Here is a 14,692-nt window from a genome sequence, read left to right as displayed (position 1 = left end):
TGAGTATAAGTGTGTAGATTTGTGTATAACGATATCTGGGTACATGCATGTACGTGTGTGCAAACTTGGATGTGACTATAAGTGTGTGTACACGCGTATGTACATGCATGTATGCAGAGGTGTGTGTTGCTGTGTGCAGTGTTTGTGTATACACATGGATATGTGCAGATGTGTGTGTGGAAGTGTGCATGTGTGTGTGGGTCTGTGAGTGTCTTAGTGTGTGCGTACGCATGCATGCAAACACGTATGTATGATTGTGTGTCCTCGGGGGCTGTGCCCTGAGCGTTTCTCCAGGCAAGCGTCACTCCCACCAGTGGACAGTCTCTTGACTGCTTCCCAGGTGCTTGAGCACAGTGCTGTGGCCCCTATGGGATCCCAGCGTGGCCCCCTCCAGGTCTCAGGTCTCCGATGTCATGGAAAAAGCGGTATTTGGGGTTGTTCCCATGTGGTTCTGCACCTTCCTTTGCTTTTTCTCCTGTTTTCTCTGTTCTTCGATATCTCCCTTCGCCTGCTGTTTGTTTTCATTTCTTCCCATCCGTCTGCTGCCTTTCCCGGAGACCACCTGGGGTTCTGGCCCTAGTGTGTCTCCTGATGTCCAGGCACCTCCGGAGGTTGGGTGGACCGTGCGCCATGCGGTGGTGGTGGCCACGGTGCGGGCCGCATGTGCAGAGACCCCCAGGCGCATGCTCCCCCAAGCCCGTGGCCCTGCCCCCGGCGTCAGCAGTCACACGCGCCCCTGCTGTCACGCGGTGGCCGTGCCAGCGCTCACTTGGGTCCAGGGCGGCCCTGCCAGCAAGGGCGAGTGCTCTCATCCCGTGGAGGACGGAGCCCTGCCTCGCGGAGGCTCAGGGGCTGATGTTCTTCTGTGGGGAATCTGCACGACGGTGAATGCCGCCCCATCCTGCCAGCCCGCTGCGCGCTCTGTTGTCCCCGATCTGGTCTTTGTGCACATTCTCTCCCCTCTTCGTTGTTGTTCTGGGGTCTGTATAATCTTATTTTCTGCATTTTCCCGCAGAGGGCTCTGCAGCTTCTTCCCTGTGTGCGAACGTGTGTGACCCTGCATGCATGTGTGCAACCCTGCATGCGTATGTGCGCGTGCACAGCTCTCCCTCCTCAGCACTGGCAGTTAGAAACTGTTGTCGTTTAAAAATTTTTTGAGGTTTATTTATTTTTGAGAGAGAAAGAGAGAGAGAAAGAGCGAGAGAGTGAGCGAGCACTAGCGTGAGTGGAGCAGGGGCAGAGAGAGAGGGAGATGCAGAGTCCAAAGGAGGCTCCAGAGCCCAATTCGGAACTTGAACCCACAACCATGAGATTATGACCTGAGTTCAAGTTGGATGCTGAACTGACTGAGCCCACCTGGGTGCCCCTGGACACTGTGTTTTAAAAATGTTATTCCCTGTGAGCGTCTGTGTTCGCAGCAGCTTGAAGAATTCCCTTTTATGTTGTTGGAACAGCAGACACGGCCACGTTTCTCTCACTGGGTCTGTGGCTATGTGGCAAATACTGTTGTGCTCCACTTCATCTTTACAAGTTGCACCCACGCATTCAGCTCTGGGCCACAGTGGCTCAGAGCGGGGTCCCTGGGGACCCACCAGAAATGCAGACTCCCAGGTCCAGGGTCCCTGGGTGGGACGCCTTCCGGACTCTAGCGCCCTCCCCAGCAATGCGTCTGGTCCTTGTCCACACCTGCTGTCTGTCAGGACGTGCAGCCACCTGGCTGCTCACTGATCCAGATGATGCTTTCCCGCGGGTGCCATTCGGATTCCTTTGGCGTGTGTGCCCCTGTGGGTGCGGACGGGCCGCTCACTGTGGACGGGCCGATGCTCCTTTAGGAGGGGCCCCGTGTTCCCAGGTGTGTTTCTCTCCTCTCGCGCTTCTTTGTGTACAAATTCAGTTGTTCCTGTTTTCAGACTCGTTGGTCATTTCCCTTGGTTTCATCAGGTGCTTTCGGAACAGGAGGGTGAGAGAGGACAGGTCATTTTTGCCGTCCCTGCCCATCCTGAGAGTGGACGAGTTGGACTGTGACTAGCCACACCTTTCCTTATGGAGCCTGTGGGTTGGGTCTGTCACCAGGCAGTGGCTCCCTGGGCGGCCCTGTGACATGCACTTGGGGTCACAGCCTGCCTCGGGCTGGCCAGGCTGATTTTAGCTCATGAAGCCCTGTCTCTGGGACAGCAGAGGGGGGCACCTCTCGGGGGCTCTCATGTACCTGCAGGCACTTGGGGCGTCACCACTGCCTGCGGACCCCCGCCTGGCAGGCCCAGGGCAGCCGAGAGGTAGCCTAAAGCCCCAGGGTTACAGTTGAGGGAAGCGTGACCACCGACCTGGGGGTGATCCGTCTGTGTTTGCGTGTTGAAACTTAATTAACAAACAGTCTGACTTAATAGCAGCTTCTAGGATGTTCTCCAGACCCTGAGCCAGTAAGATGGTTCCCTGGGTGATGTGTGAGGATGGAATATTGGCAGATGCATCGTGGTTGTGGGAGGGGGTGCTGGGGACACACCCTGATTCTGGAAAGGGGGGTCCCAGAACTCTGGGCGGGGTCGCCGGGGCATCGGGCTCTGGAAAGGGCACAGTGTGGTGCAGCAGGCCCGCTGGCATCTGCAGGAGGCGCGGGTGCTGGGCGGGGCGTGGTGGTTGAGAGGAATCCCTCATTTATTGTTCCTCAGCTGGGGGGCCTCTGGAGAAGAGGGAGGGAGACAGGGCTCTGCATGTCGTGGAAGGTGTGTGACCCTGTTCCGGCCAAGCATACCTGCAGGCAGGAGGTGGGGTCAGGCGCACTTTTGGGGTCAAGGCAGAGGGGAGAACTTGGGGGTGGGGGCGGGGCACGCGTGTGCACCCAGGAGCGGAGGCTGGAGGCTTCCTGGCTGGGGGGACGGCAGCATCCAGAGCAGGCGGTTCACTTTCTCCTGGGGCTATGCCTGCAGGATGGGCCTGGCCTCTGTGGCTGCCCAGCCTGCAGGCTTGTGGGAGGGAAGGGGAGGGTCCTGCTCTGAAAAGCAGATACCCCGCATTAGAACCCGGGTCTGTCCAGCGGCTGGGCTATATTGTTCCAGGAGGGGCGGGACCCCCATTGGCCCCACCACTCTGCTCCGGAACCTGGGGCTGGTGGGCCCTTGTCCATGTTTGCAGACCTGGCGGAGGATATTGCCACTCGATGTAGGTCAGTTCCTCTTGGGTGCAGGTCGCAGTGTGTTTGGTGCCTGGACCTCCTCTTTCCACCGGGATGGAGGTGCTCATCCCTGCCCTCCCCTGTCCCTTAGAACTAACAGCTTCCGTTTGTGGAGGTAAATCTAGAAAAAAGTACAACCACTTTGGCTGCAGACCCTGGGGTGTTAACGTCGTGTCCTGCTACTGCCCCAGCGTTCCAGAGCTGGGACTGTTGGAACAGCTTGTAGCCCTTCCCAGGGCAGCCTGTGGGGGAGAGGGTGGGCGGGAGCGGTCTTCTGCGTGGACACATACTCCACTTCTAGAAGGTTCTATGCATACTTGGAAGAAGCTACATGTGTTTTCAGGGCCTCCATGGTGAACTCCTTTGGGAGGGACTTGGGGGTGCGGAGACCCGCCGTCCCACCAGATCAGCTCCTGCGAAGGGCCGTGGCCTAGCCCTAGGAGGTGGGCGATCCAGGGGGGTTCTTTCTGCTGAGCTCACTGTGAGGACAGTGGAGGCCAACACCCAGGATCCAGGACCCCCCTAAAACCAGCCACATTCCCCCTTCCCAGCCCCACATGTCCTGAACCACGGCTCGGTTTGAGTGTACAGATCCGCAAGTTCAAGTGCTCCAAAAGGACGCAGAGGGTCTTTTAACAAGGATCTTTTGCCTTCAGAAAAAAATATCCAAAGTTGGGTCTTTGAACTTGGAAAGCTGTGGAGCACAAAGAAGGGCCTTGGGGACAGGTAAGCACGGCTGCAGATAAAGCTGGGCTAAAAATAAGATAAGAGGGCCGTTCTCAGGATGAGTACACGCCAGGGTATCTGCAAACCTGGTTTCCAGATGGGCGGCGTCTGATAGGTAAACGGATTCGAGAAGGAAGGCAAGGATTTGGGAAGCCCATGGCCACTGAAACGTGTTGATGCTGCCTCATAAGCAAATTGCCAGGCTGCTGGCTCCACACATGAGCTGAGCAGGCATGCAGGAAAGGCGCCATTCTGGCCACCGATTGTCCCAGGCGCAGTGCCAGGACAGCCTTCCTGAGTCTCAGTACGCAGGTCACATGAACATGCAGGAGCAGCCCCGGTTCCCAGCAGTGTGTTCATGGCTGCCCTGAGGCCCTTTGTCTCCTGGTGCCGAGTGGGGAGTGGGTTTCCTCTGGATGCCTTGGCACATTGATGTGCAGGGTGTGGGGTCGAGAACGGCCAGGGGCCAGCATTGCCCTCTGTATTGTCATCTGCATGACTGCCCAGGCACAGGGGGGAGCAGAGCCTGGGCCACGGCGCTCTACCCCATTGTCCCTCCAGCAGAACCCGGGCCATGGCGCTCTACCCCAGTTCCCCCCAGCAGACCCTGGGCCATGATGCTCCACCCTGGGGTTCCCCCAGCAGAACCCGGGCCATGGTGCTCTGCCCTGAGTCCCCCCAGCAGAGCCTGGGCCACTGTGCTCTGCCCCCAGCACCCCCAGCAGAGCCAGGGCCACGACCCTCCAGACCCTTCAAAGCTCTTGGCTTAGGCACCAGACCTTTTTTTTTTTTTTAATAGTTTATTGTCAAGTTGGTTTCCATAGAACACCAGTGCTCTTCCCCACAAGTGCCCTCATCCATGACCAGCACCCCTCCTTACCCTCTCCCCCTCCCCCTTCAGCCCTCAGTTTGTTTTCAGTATTCAAGAGTGTCTCATGATTTGCCTCCCAAGGGATACAGAAGTGCTGATGCATAGGGGCACATGTACCCCAATGTTCATAGTGGCACTTTCAACAATAGCCAAATCATGGAAAGAACCTAAATGTCCATCGGCTGATGAATGGATCAAGAAGATGTAGTTTATCTATACAATGGAATACTACCCGGCAATGAGAAAGAATGTAATCTGGCCATTTGTAGCAAAGTGGATGGACCTTGAGGGTGTCATGCTAGGCACCAGACCTTTTGACCTGGGCAGTGCTGCAGGGGGATAAAGGACACGCCTGCCCCCGCACCTGTCCCTCCAGCCGGCAGCCAGCTCTGGAAAGCAGGCCTGCTCAGCACCCCTTCCTACCTTGCATGCAGGGTATCTCGTGGTGGGCAGTCCCACGGGAACTGAGCCTCCCTCCTTCTGGCTAGATGCTTCCTTTCCACCTGCATCCCGCTGGGTTCTCCAAGCCCCTCACGTGGCCTTTCCTCAGTGCACATGCAGAGAGAGGTGCTGCTGTGTCTACTTACTGGGACAGTCATCTGAGATTAGGACCCCAGCCTTAGACATCATTAAATATCAGTTATCTCTCGAAGTCTTTTCTCCAAATATAGTCACATCATCCACACACGGATATTGAGGGGACATGCTTCAGACCGTGGCACCCGCCACACTCACGTGGAAGTCAGGTGCATGATTTGATGGTGGGGAGAAGCTGGCTGTGCAGCTTGGCTGGGTCATGGTCAGGAAGCCACCTGCGTGTACTGGGCTGGGGGGCCCCTGGCCTCGGTCCTGGGCACTGTGTGCAGATGGAGGTGGAGATGCAGGCGGGCTGCCCTCCTGGGCTCTTCCCCTTCCTGCTCTGTGCCCTATGAGGCAGGAGGCCCAGTGGGCACCCAGACCGGGTTCTGGGCCTCATGAGCAGGTCACTGACTGTCCCTGGGCCTTTTGCCTGCCAGCTCAGGTGGCCCCAGTTACTGGCCTGATTAGGATACATTTATGGCAAAAGGGAGGTTCTCGGGGCGGGGGGGAGGTGGTGTCTGACCTCACCCAGGTCCTTTGGAAGATGGACGTTTCCTCTGGCTGCGGTGAGGGGACCTCCGAGGGACTCTAGGCAGGGAGAGCACTGGGAGGCCTCAGGATGGAGGGCCTATGCCCAGGAACCTGGCGGCCATAGTGCTGAGAGCAGACCCGGCCCACAGCCAGCGGGGAAACATGCTTCTCTGACCCACAGACCAACCTGGTGGCATTGATTGCAGCCTGAATGAGCTTGGGGGGCTCTGCCTCAGCCCCCCAGGTGGGCAGTCTGCAGCTGTCAGGACCAGGCCTGGGGGACCACGCAGAGCCAGCCACGCCATGCTGACCACTGGCCCTGAGGGAGAAAATGGCCGGGGTTTACTTGCTGTCTGTGAGAATCACTCAGGAACAGCTGGGCTTCCTGCCCCGCAGATGAAGTCCCTCTGGGGGTGTGTCCCCTCTCCAGTGTCCCCTGAGGCCCCTCTGTGGGAACTGCTAAGGGGTCAGCTCTGTGTCCCTTGGGCTTGGGGGTGGGGGCGGGATGGGGTGGAAGGGCTTCCTGACTGGGGGGTGAAGCCCTGAAGCCTGGGGCTGCCACCACTGGTGAGCATAAGGATGGAGTGACAGGCCTCTGAAGGTCACCCTGTAGCTTCCAGGTGGCCTCCTCCCTGCCACGCCCCACAGCCCAGCCAGGAAGCCTGTCTCTGAGACAGGAGGCTGATCCCTCTCCACGTCCAGATTCTGTATTTTCTCTCCATGAACTTTTTAGTTAGAGCCGATTGTGGGTTCATGTGTACTGAGAAACCACAGAGGGGCATCCTGGCTATCCACTGCGTTTCCCCAGCAGCAGGAGGCCAAGCAGGTGCAGCTGAGATACGGAACATTCCGGCGCCCTGTGGACACCCCTCCCTCCCCCCCACTTCCAGTCTCATGCTGGCAACCACCAATCTGTTGTCCACGTCTGTAAATGTGTCATTTCAGGAACGGTTGTGGAATCCTACAGTAGGGTGTGGACTTCCGGGGCTGGTGGTCCGGGGTGTTGGGTGTCAGCTCACCCCTTTTTGTGGTCAGTCGTGTTCCGTGGTGTGGATGGACCAGCGCTGGCTGGACTGCTCACCTGCTAGGGGACAAGTGGATGGTTTCTAGTTTGGGGCCGTTGTGGGGAAGGTTGTTGTGAACATTCCCACAGCTCCTGTGTGAACGCAGGGCTTCACCGCTGTGGTGTGAACATCCGGGAGCACAGTTGCTGGGCTGTGTGGCAGTGGCATGCTTACTGAGAAATCGGGAGGCTGCTTTCCAGAGCGTCTGGACCACTCTTCACTCCAGGCAAAGCACGAAGGATCCCGTTTCTCTGTGATCTCGCCCGCAGGAACTGGTGTCACTGTTTTCTGTTGTAACACTTCTGATAGGTGTGTACTGATGTACACCTTTAATTTGCCTTTCTGTAGTGGCTGTGATGTTGAACATCTCTTCAGGTGGTTGTTTGCCATCTACGGGTCTTCTTTGGAGAAATGTCTTTTGATGTCACTCCCCATTTTCTAACTGGATCTCTGTCTCTCTCTTTTTCTTTCCTTCCTTCCTTCCTTCCTTCCTTCCTTCCTTCCTTCCTTCCTTCCCTTTTCTTTCTTTCTTTCTTTCTTTCTTTCTTTCTTTCTTTCTTTCTTTCTTTCTTTCTTTCTTTCTTTCTTTCTTTCTTCTGTTTATCAGCTATCATATCAAGCTGTCATATTTATCTGTTACATTTATCTGTCATCTATTATATCAAACTATCATATTTACCTATGACATCTATTATCCATCCATCATCAATCCGCCTATCTATTATCATGATCATCATCTAGCTTTTATTCTTAAGTTGTGAGAGTTCCTTATATATTATAGATACTAGTTCTTTGGCAGGTGTGTGGTTTTCAAACATTTCCTCCCAGTGTGTGGCTTGGCTTCTATTCCTCTTAATAAATCTTTTGTGGAGCAGATGCTTCTGATTTTGATGCAGCTGGGTTTGTGAACTGACTCTTTTACGGATTGTACTTTTGGGGCCAAGTTCAAGAACTTTTGTCTAGCTCTAGATCCCAAGGATTTCTCTTGTGTTTTTTTTAACGTGTGAAAGTTCATATTTTCACACAGAACTATATGATATAGTTTGAGTTAATATTTGCATAATGTGTGAGGTTTGGATCAAGGTTCATTTTTTCGCCTGTGGGTGTCCATTGTCCATCAGTTGAAGATGCTGTACATTCTCCAGTGCCATTTCCCCTGGTTGTTTTGAGATGTAATTGACATTTATCATGTACAGCGCATGATATGGTGTGTGTCTATGTTGTGAGAGGACGCCCACAGTAACTTCAGTTACCGTCCTTCACCTCCCATAGTTACAGGTTTCTTTTTTTTTTTTCTGATGGGAATTTAAGATCTACTCTCAGCAGTTTTCAAGTGTACAATATAGTAAACTACCATCATCATGCTGTATATCACATTCTCAGAACTTCCTTATTTTGTAACTGGAAGCTTGTACCTTCTGACCCCCTGCTACTCCCCATGCCCATTTTGCCCACCCCCCACTCTGCAGCCGCCAGTCTGCTCTTTGTGTCTCTGAGCTCAGTTTTTAAAGATTCCACACGTACGTGAGACTATACAGTATTTCTTTTTCTCTGTCTGACTTATTTCATTTGGTGTAATACACCTTAGGTCCATCCATATTGTCACAATGGTAGGATTTCCTTACTTTTATGGCGGAATAATATTCCACTGTATATAGGTACCATATTTTCTTTACACATTCATCCGTTGATGGACCTTTAGGTTGTTTCCACATCTTGGCTGTTGTAAATAGCATTGGATTGTATGGTAGTTCTGTAAATGTCTTCCACTGAACTGCTTTTGTGCCATTGTCAAAAATCAGTTGGGTGTATTTGTGAGAGTCTATTTCTTGGACCTGTGTCCTGTCCCATTGCTCTCTGTATTTATCCTTCCACACAGTCTTGGTTAGTGTGGCTGTAATATTATCCAAGTAGTATACAATCTTGAAATCAAGTATAGTGATTCCTCCCACTTTGCTATTCTTTTTCCAAAGGATTTTCGTTGTTATTGTTTCTTTGCTTTTCTATATATGTTTTAGAATAATCTGCCCTATAGCTACTAAAATCTTTGCAGGGGTTTTGATAGGATTTGTGTGAAGCCTGCGTATCAACTTGGGGAGAATTGGCATCTTTACTGTTTTGAGTCTCCCAGTCTATGAACATGGTATGTCTCCCCATTTATTTAGATATTCTTTAAGTTCTTTAACCAGTGTTTTGTAGTTCTTAGCATGCAAGTTCTGTACATATTCTGATATTTACCCCTGACATTTCCATTTTTGAGTGATTGCAAATGAGATTGTAATTCTTTTTAAAGTTTATTTACTTTGAGAGAGAGAGCATGTGCATACAAGTGGGGGAGGGGCAGAGAGAGAGGAAGAGAGAGAAGCTCAAGCTTCTCTGACAGCATGGAGCCTGATATGGGGCTTGAACTATGAACCGTGAGATTCTGACCTGAGCTGAAATCCTGAGTTGGATGCTTATCCGACTGAGCCACCCAGGCTCCCTGAGATTGTATTTTTGATATTAGTGTCCATGTGGTCATTCTTAGTTTGTAGAAATACAACTACTTTGTGTGTGTTGATCTTGTATCCTACTGTCTAAACTGTCTAAACTCAACTGCTTATTATACCAAGTTTTTCTGGGGAGAGGGTATTGTTTTGTTTGTCTTTATTTCACTTTTCTGGATATTGTTTTATTTTGGCATGGTTTTGCAGAGTCCTTTATATTTCTTATATAGACCATCATATTATCTGCAAATATTTATGGCATTCTTTCTTCTTTCCAATATGTTTGCCTTTTATTTCCTTTTTTTTTTTTTACCTTATTTCACAGACTGTACTTTCTAGTGCTGTGTGCTAAATAAAAGTGGGAAAAGCAGACATCCTTTGGTTTGCTCCTGGTAAAAGCCTTTAAGTTTTCACCATTAAGTATGATATTAGTTGTAGGCTTTTTCTAGTGCTTCTTTATCAGGATGAGGAAATTACCCTCTCTTCTTGTTTTTCATCAGGAATTGATATTGAATTTCATCAGATTCTTTTTCTGAATAAATTGCTATGCGATTAAACATTTTTTATTTGAGTATAGATTATAATTGCAATGTAACTACAGAGTGCAGCCATGTAGATTACGTTAATTTCAGGTATACAACATAGTGATTTGACACATTTATAGTTATGCTTGCCACAGTGTAGATATGTAATTTTTATTCTATATACTGTTGATATGGTGTGTAACATTGATCGATATTTCAGATTTGACTGGTTGTGTGTCCCCTGATTAAATTTGGGTCAGGTGTTGTTGCGTATTGCTGACATGCTAACGTTGTGTTAAGGGTTTTCCCTCCATAGTCTTCAGGGACATTGGTCTGTAGTTTTCTGTTTGTCTTGGTCCAATTTTGGAGTCAGATAATATTAACCTTATATAATGAACTGGGATGTGTTTTCTTGGTATAAGGTGACATCTCTCTATGGTTTTAATTTGTATTTCCCTGATGATTAATGGTGAGCATCTTTTTCAGTCACCTTTTGGCCATCCATGTGTCTTTTTGGAGAAATGCCTAATCAGATTCTCTGCTCATTAAAATTTTTTTTAACATTTATTTTTGAGAGAGAGAGAGAGAGACAGACAGACAGACAGAACATGAGTGGGGGGTCGGACAGAGAGGGAGGAAGACACAGAATTCGAAGCAGCTCCAGGCTCCCAGCTGTCAGCACAGAGCCCGACGCGGGGCTGGAACTCACAAATCGTGGGATCATGACCTGAGCCGAAGTCAGGCACTTAACCTACTGAGCCACCCAGGCGTCCCTAAAATTTCGATTTAGTTCTCTTTTGTATCTTGTGTATCTTTGTTGGAGTTTTTCTTTTTCATTTTTCAAGTGTGTATGTGGTTGTTTATTGAATTATTGTTGTAATAGCTGCTTTAAAACTGTGCTTGTTATTCTGACCATTCTGTTACTCTTGCTGCTGTCGTCTGTGGATTGCCTTCATTCATTTATTGAGAATGTTCTGGTTCTTCATCAGAACTTGGACACCAGGGTATTACGTGTGAGAGTCTTGTTTGGCCCTCATGGTGTGGCTGGTTTTCTGTGCCTTTGCTTGGCAGGGGAGGGGGCCACCACCCTGACACTTCCAGGAGGGGTTGGGAGTCCAGGCTCCACACAGGGCCTCTGCTGGGACTCATGAGCCCTCGGTCTCCCTGGCTCCGAGCAGCAGGTATGCGTGCTCCCAGCCAGGTTGCTGGAGCCCCTGTGGGGTTGGTGCCCCTCACAGCCAGTGGAGTGTGGAGGTGTGTGGAATTTTCGGTAGTCTGCCTGGAGTAGGGTGATGGCTGTTTACAGTTTTCCTCTTTGTGTGGCTTTCCCCATCTGAGTCCTTTGGTTGGAGAGAGCTGGGTTTGGGGGACTGTACTGTGGTACCTGCTGGGGGCATTTCTGGGTCACCTGGCTCCAGCGCCCAGTCTGGGGTACGCGGCACACAGAGACCAAGGCCTCACCTCTGATCTACTGTCCGTCCCCACATCTTACCTGTGCCTTTCAGATTCTTCCGATGCCTTTCACGTGTGGTGTCCGGGACTTCAGTGCACGTAACTGGGGGTGAGGGTGGGGTAGGGGTCTGGAAAGTACTTCTCTGTCTCCTGGAAGCTGGGTCTTCACAACTGTGGTGTAAATATAAAACGTTTTTATTAAGAAGAACACGCTCATTTTAGGTCACATTTTGATAGCCAAGATAAGTGTACTAAAGTTTGTAGGAGGCTGGGATGCTTTGTGTATGATCTGCATTCACAAATTTGTCCCTCTGATTTCCGGCCTCGTATTTTATTTTGCTGGTTAGAACGGATCCACCTTGTCTGCTTCTGCCGCTGGGTTGTTGTGGCCCGGGGCTTTAGGACTCAGTCTGGGATTGGACATGGATTTCCGGGAGTATCTGTATGATGTCAGACAACCATTTTGCCCCAGGTTTTGCTGATTTTAGTTGGGGTGGGGTGCCTGAACTTGCTGGATGGCAGTCAGCTCCCTGTGGGAAAGGCTGTGTGCTTTTACTCTCGGTTATGTGTGTCGGCTTTAGGTAGTATCGTTAATCTCGTGGGAGGAGCTGATGCTGACTGAGCCTTTGGTCAGAATGCAGCCTGCCATTAGGAATTTCCTGTGACAGTGGCTTATGCAAGCGAGAGCATTCTTGTCCCCTCCTAGGAGATTGCAGGGAGGCCCTTCATGGCTGACGTGGCAGAGCTGACCCACACAGCCCTTACCACCCAGTCTCCGTCTCAGCTGGTCTGCCATTGCCGATGTGGGCCCTCATCCTTGTTAATCAAGATGGCGGGTAGAGATCCAGCCACCATGCCTATATCACCAGCAAGAGAGGGATAAAAGGAAGAATAGGAACATTCCAGACGCTCTCCTGTGGCCATTCAGGCCCTGTCTCACAGCTGGAGGTGGGACAATGTAGTGTTTAGTTTAGGTCATCAAGCCCCAGATGGCAGTAAGGGGCTGGACAACCATGCAAGGGGTGGACAGGGGATCCAGGGACAGTGGCCGGCTCTGCCTTGGCATCTCTCCAGCACCTGGCCCCCTCCCTCCCATCCTTCCTGTCCCCTCTGCCTTTTTGAGTCTTCCCTCCCGTTGTAGTCCTTGGTCTGTGGCTGACTCAGTTTCCCGGTCCTGACTGGTACAGGTGAGGAAATTAAGAGCTGGGCTCTCAGCAACGGGGCTCGGAGGTGTGGCGAGCGTGGTGGGGCGTGGGGCCCCACAGTGCTGCGACCCCTTCTCGGAGCACCTGTCTCAGGGTCGTGTGATGTGACGGAGTCACATCCAGAGGCAGAGATGGGATGTGAAGCCACACAGTGGTCCTCTTCCCAGGGACCTCATGCAGGGCACTTGAGGGGAGTGCCCACTGCGTCCCTGCCTGTGGCTCAGCCGCTGAGGGGCCTGGGGTGTGGGGCCTCATGACATTGGGTCTTCTGAGGAGAGAGTGCAGGCTGCCCTGTGTTCTAGGCCTTCCGTGGGTGTCCTTCTGTGGTGCCCAGCTCCTCTGTTTCCCCACCTTGTGCCTCAGGGTGTCTCCAGAAGCATCCAGGTGTGCTCACATTGCTGCTGCCACCCCTAGCCTGGCCACGCGGTGGCCTGAGCTCCCTGCACCCCCTCCCCCCAGCTCAGCCTCACCCCAGAGGCCCCTAGGGGAAGGAAGGGGTCAGTGTCCACCCGGCCAGACCCTGGTCACACACCAGCTGCCATGCCCTGGGCCACAGCCTTTTCATCCCTGGGGCTGTGCTCCCATGCTCAGCCTGGACACTTCTGTGCCCACTCGGGGGGCCATCTCCCTAGGTGACGAATATTGAGAGTGGCCACAGGCCGTGGCACTATCGCACTGTTCCTTGTCTGCGGTGGAGTCTGTCCAGTCAGCAGCCATTCGGGTGGGCCTTGGTGGGAGCAGGCCCGCTCAGGACACATGGCTCGGGGCACAGGCTCCAGGCCCTGGCCTGGGGTGGGCTGCGCCTGACTCCTGCTTAGCTCCATGCGGCTCTTCATGGCACCAGGTGTGTGTGGCCTTCTTCTTGGGAGTCCGCACGGAGATGCGAGGTGGTGGGGGGCTTTGAAAGTGCCCGCCGTACATTTTCCTGGGCACGTGAGGTGCTCTGTGGAGCCTGGGGCAAGAGAGGTGAGGGCCCTTGCACCCCCAGAGGTCTGCTGGGCCCGTGACTGTTGTGGCTGCTGCAGTCAGGGACGTGGGCTCACACACGGCAGAGTGGATCTAGGGCCCAGGGCTGGGGGCACCTGATGGCGGCGGGCTCTGGGCTGGGGGTACGGGTGCCCGAGGGCTTCGCCATAGTTCCTGTTGATGGGACAGGCTGTGGCCAAGGGGCTAGGGGCCCAGAGAGGGCCAGGCTGCAGGGATGGAGTGAGAGGTGGGCTTCTCCTGCTCCCTCTCAGCTCGCGTCTGCCCGGGTAAGTAGGCCGACCGACCTACCTCTACGTGGGATTTAAACGCTGGTCTCTTGTCTGTTTTCCAAAGCAGGTGGGAAGGGGGTGAGAAGGACTGACAGATGGGGCTCAGGTGCGGGTATGGTGGCCTGTCTGGGGCCAGTGGGGTTGGGGCCAGGCAGGGGTCCCTGGGAAGAAGGGAGGCAGAGTCTTGAAGAGGAAACTGAGTCCCCGAGCAGCGGGCTCCTCTGGAAAAGCCTAGATGGGCTCTAGGTTCTCTAGGGGGAAAGAACACATCTGACTCTCACAGGGAAGGGCGAAACCAGAAGACGAGACCTGGGGAAACGTACCATGTCTGCTCATCTTTGTGAGATGCGGGGACCCTGTCATCCTGGGAGACAGGCCCTGGCCGCTTGTCTCGAGGTCCCTCTCAGGGCCGTGTTGGGCAGTGGGGTGTGGAGTGAGGGCGGGCCATCCTGCTTGGAGCTACGGGTGTCTCCCTCGTGATTCCCTGCTCAGCGAAGCTGGGGCACATGAGTGCGTGGGCACGAAGAACAGGCAAGGGGGCCAGGTGGCCTGTGTGTTCTGGGGGCGATACTGGCGCCCTCCCAGCCCTCTGGGAGCAGGTACTCATGTAATGACAGTCCAGGCCTGGGCATGAGCCGCTGGGGCCCGGGGGCCAGGCAGGGTCTGCAGCCCCCTTGCAGAGCTGCTCGTCAGCACCAACCTCAGTGGGGTGATCGAGGACTCGCAGGGAGGCCCCTGCTGCATCACGTGGGCCTGTCTCTCCTGTCCAGGAGCGGCTGCTCATGAGCCTTCTGCCCCGGAATGTTGCCATGGAGATGAAGGAGGA

The 14,692-nt window shown here is 53.2% G+C and overlaps 1 protein-coding gene across 1 annotated transcript in view; it reads left to right on the top strand.

Annotated features, from left to right (window-relative positions):
• ADCY1 (adenylate cyclase 1) overlaps nucleotides 1-14,692 on the top strand; it is a 110,886-nt gene that overhangs the window by 17,739 nt on the left and 78,455 nt on the right. Inside the window, exon 3 of the mRNA XM_029930870.1 lies at nucleotides 14,637-14,692. Within this exon, the coding sequence (XP_029786730.1) occupies nucleotides 14,637-14,692 (56 nt within the window). The remainder of the gene's footprint in view (nucleotides 1-14,636) is intronic.

Source organism: Suricata suricatta, chromosome 2, assembly GCF_006229205.1.
Source record: "Suricata suricatta isolate VVHF042 chromosome 2, meerkat_22Aug2017_6uvM2_HiC, whole genome shotgun sequence".
Lineage (NCBI taxonomy): Eukaryota > Metazoa > Chordata > Mammalia > Carnivora > Herpestidae > Suricata > Suricata suricatta.
The sequence above is the reverse complement of the archived record's forward strand: the minus strand, read 5'-3'. Positions and strand labels throughout refer to the sequence as shown.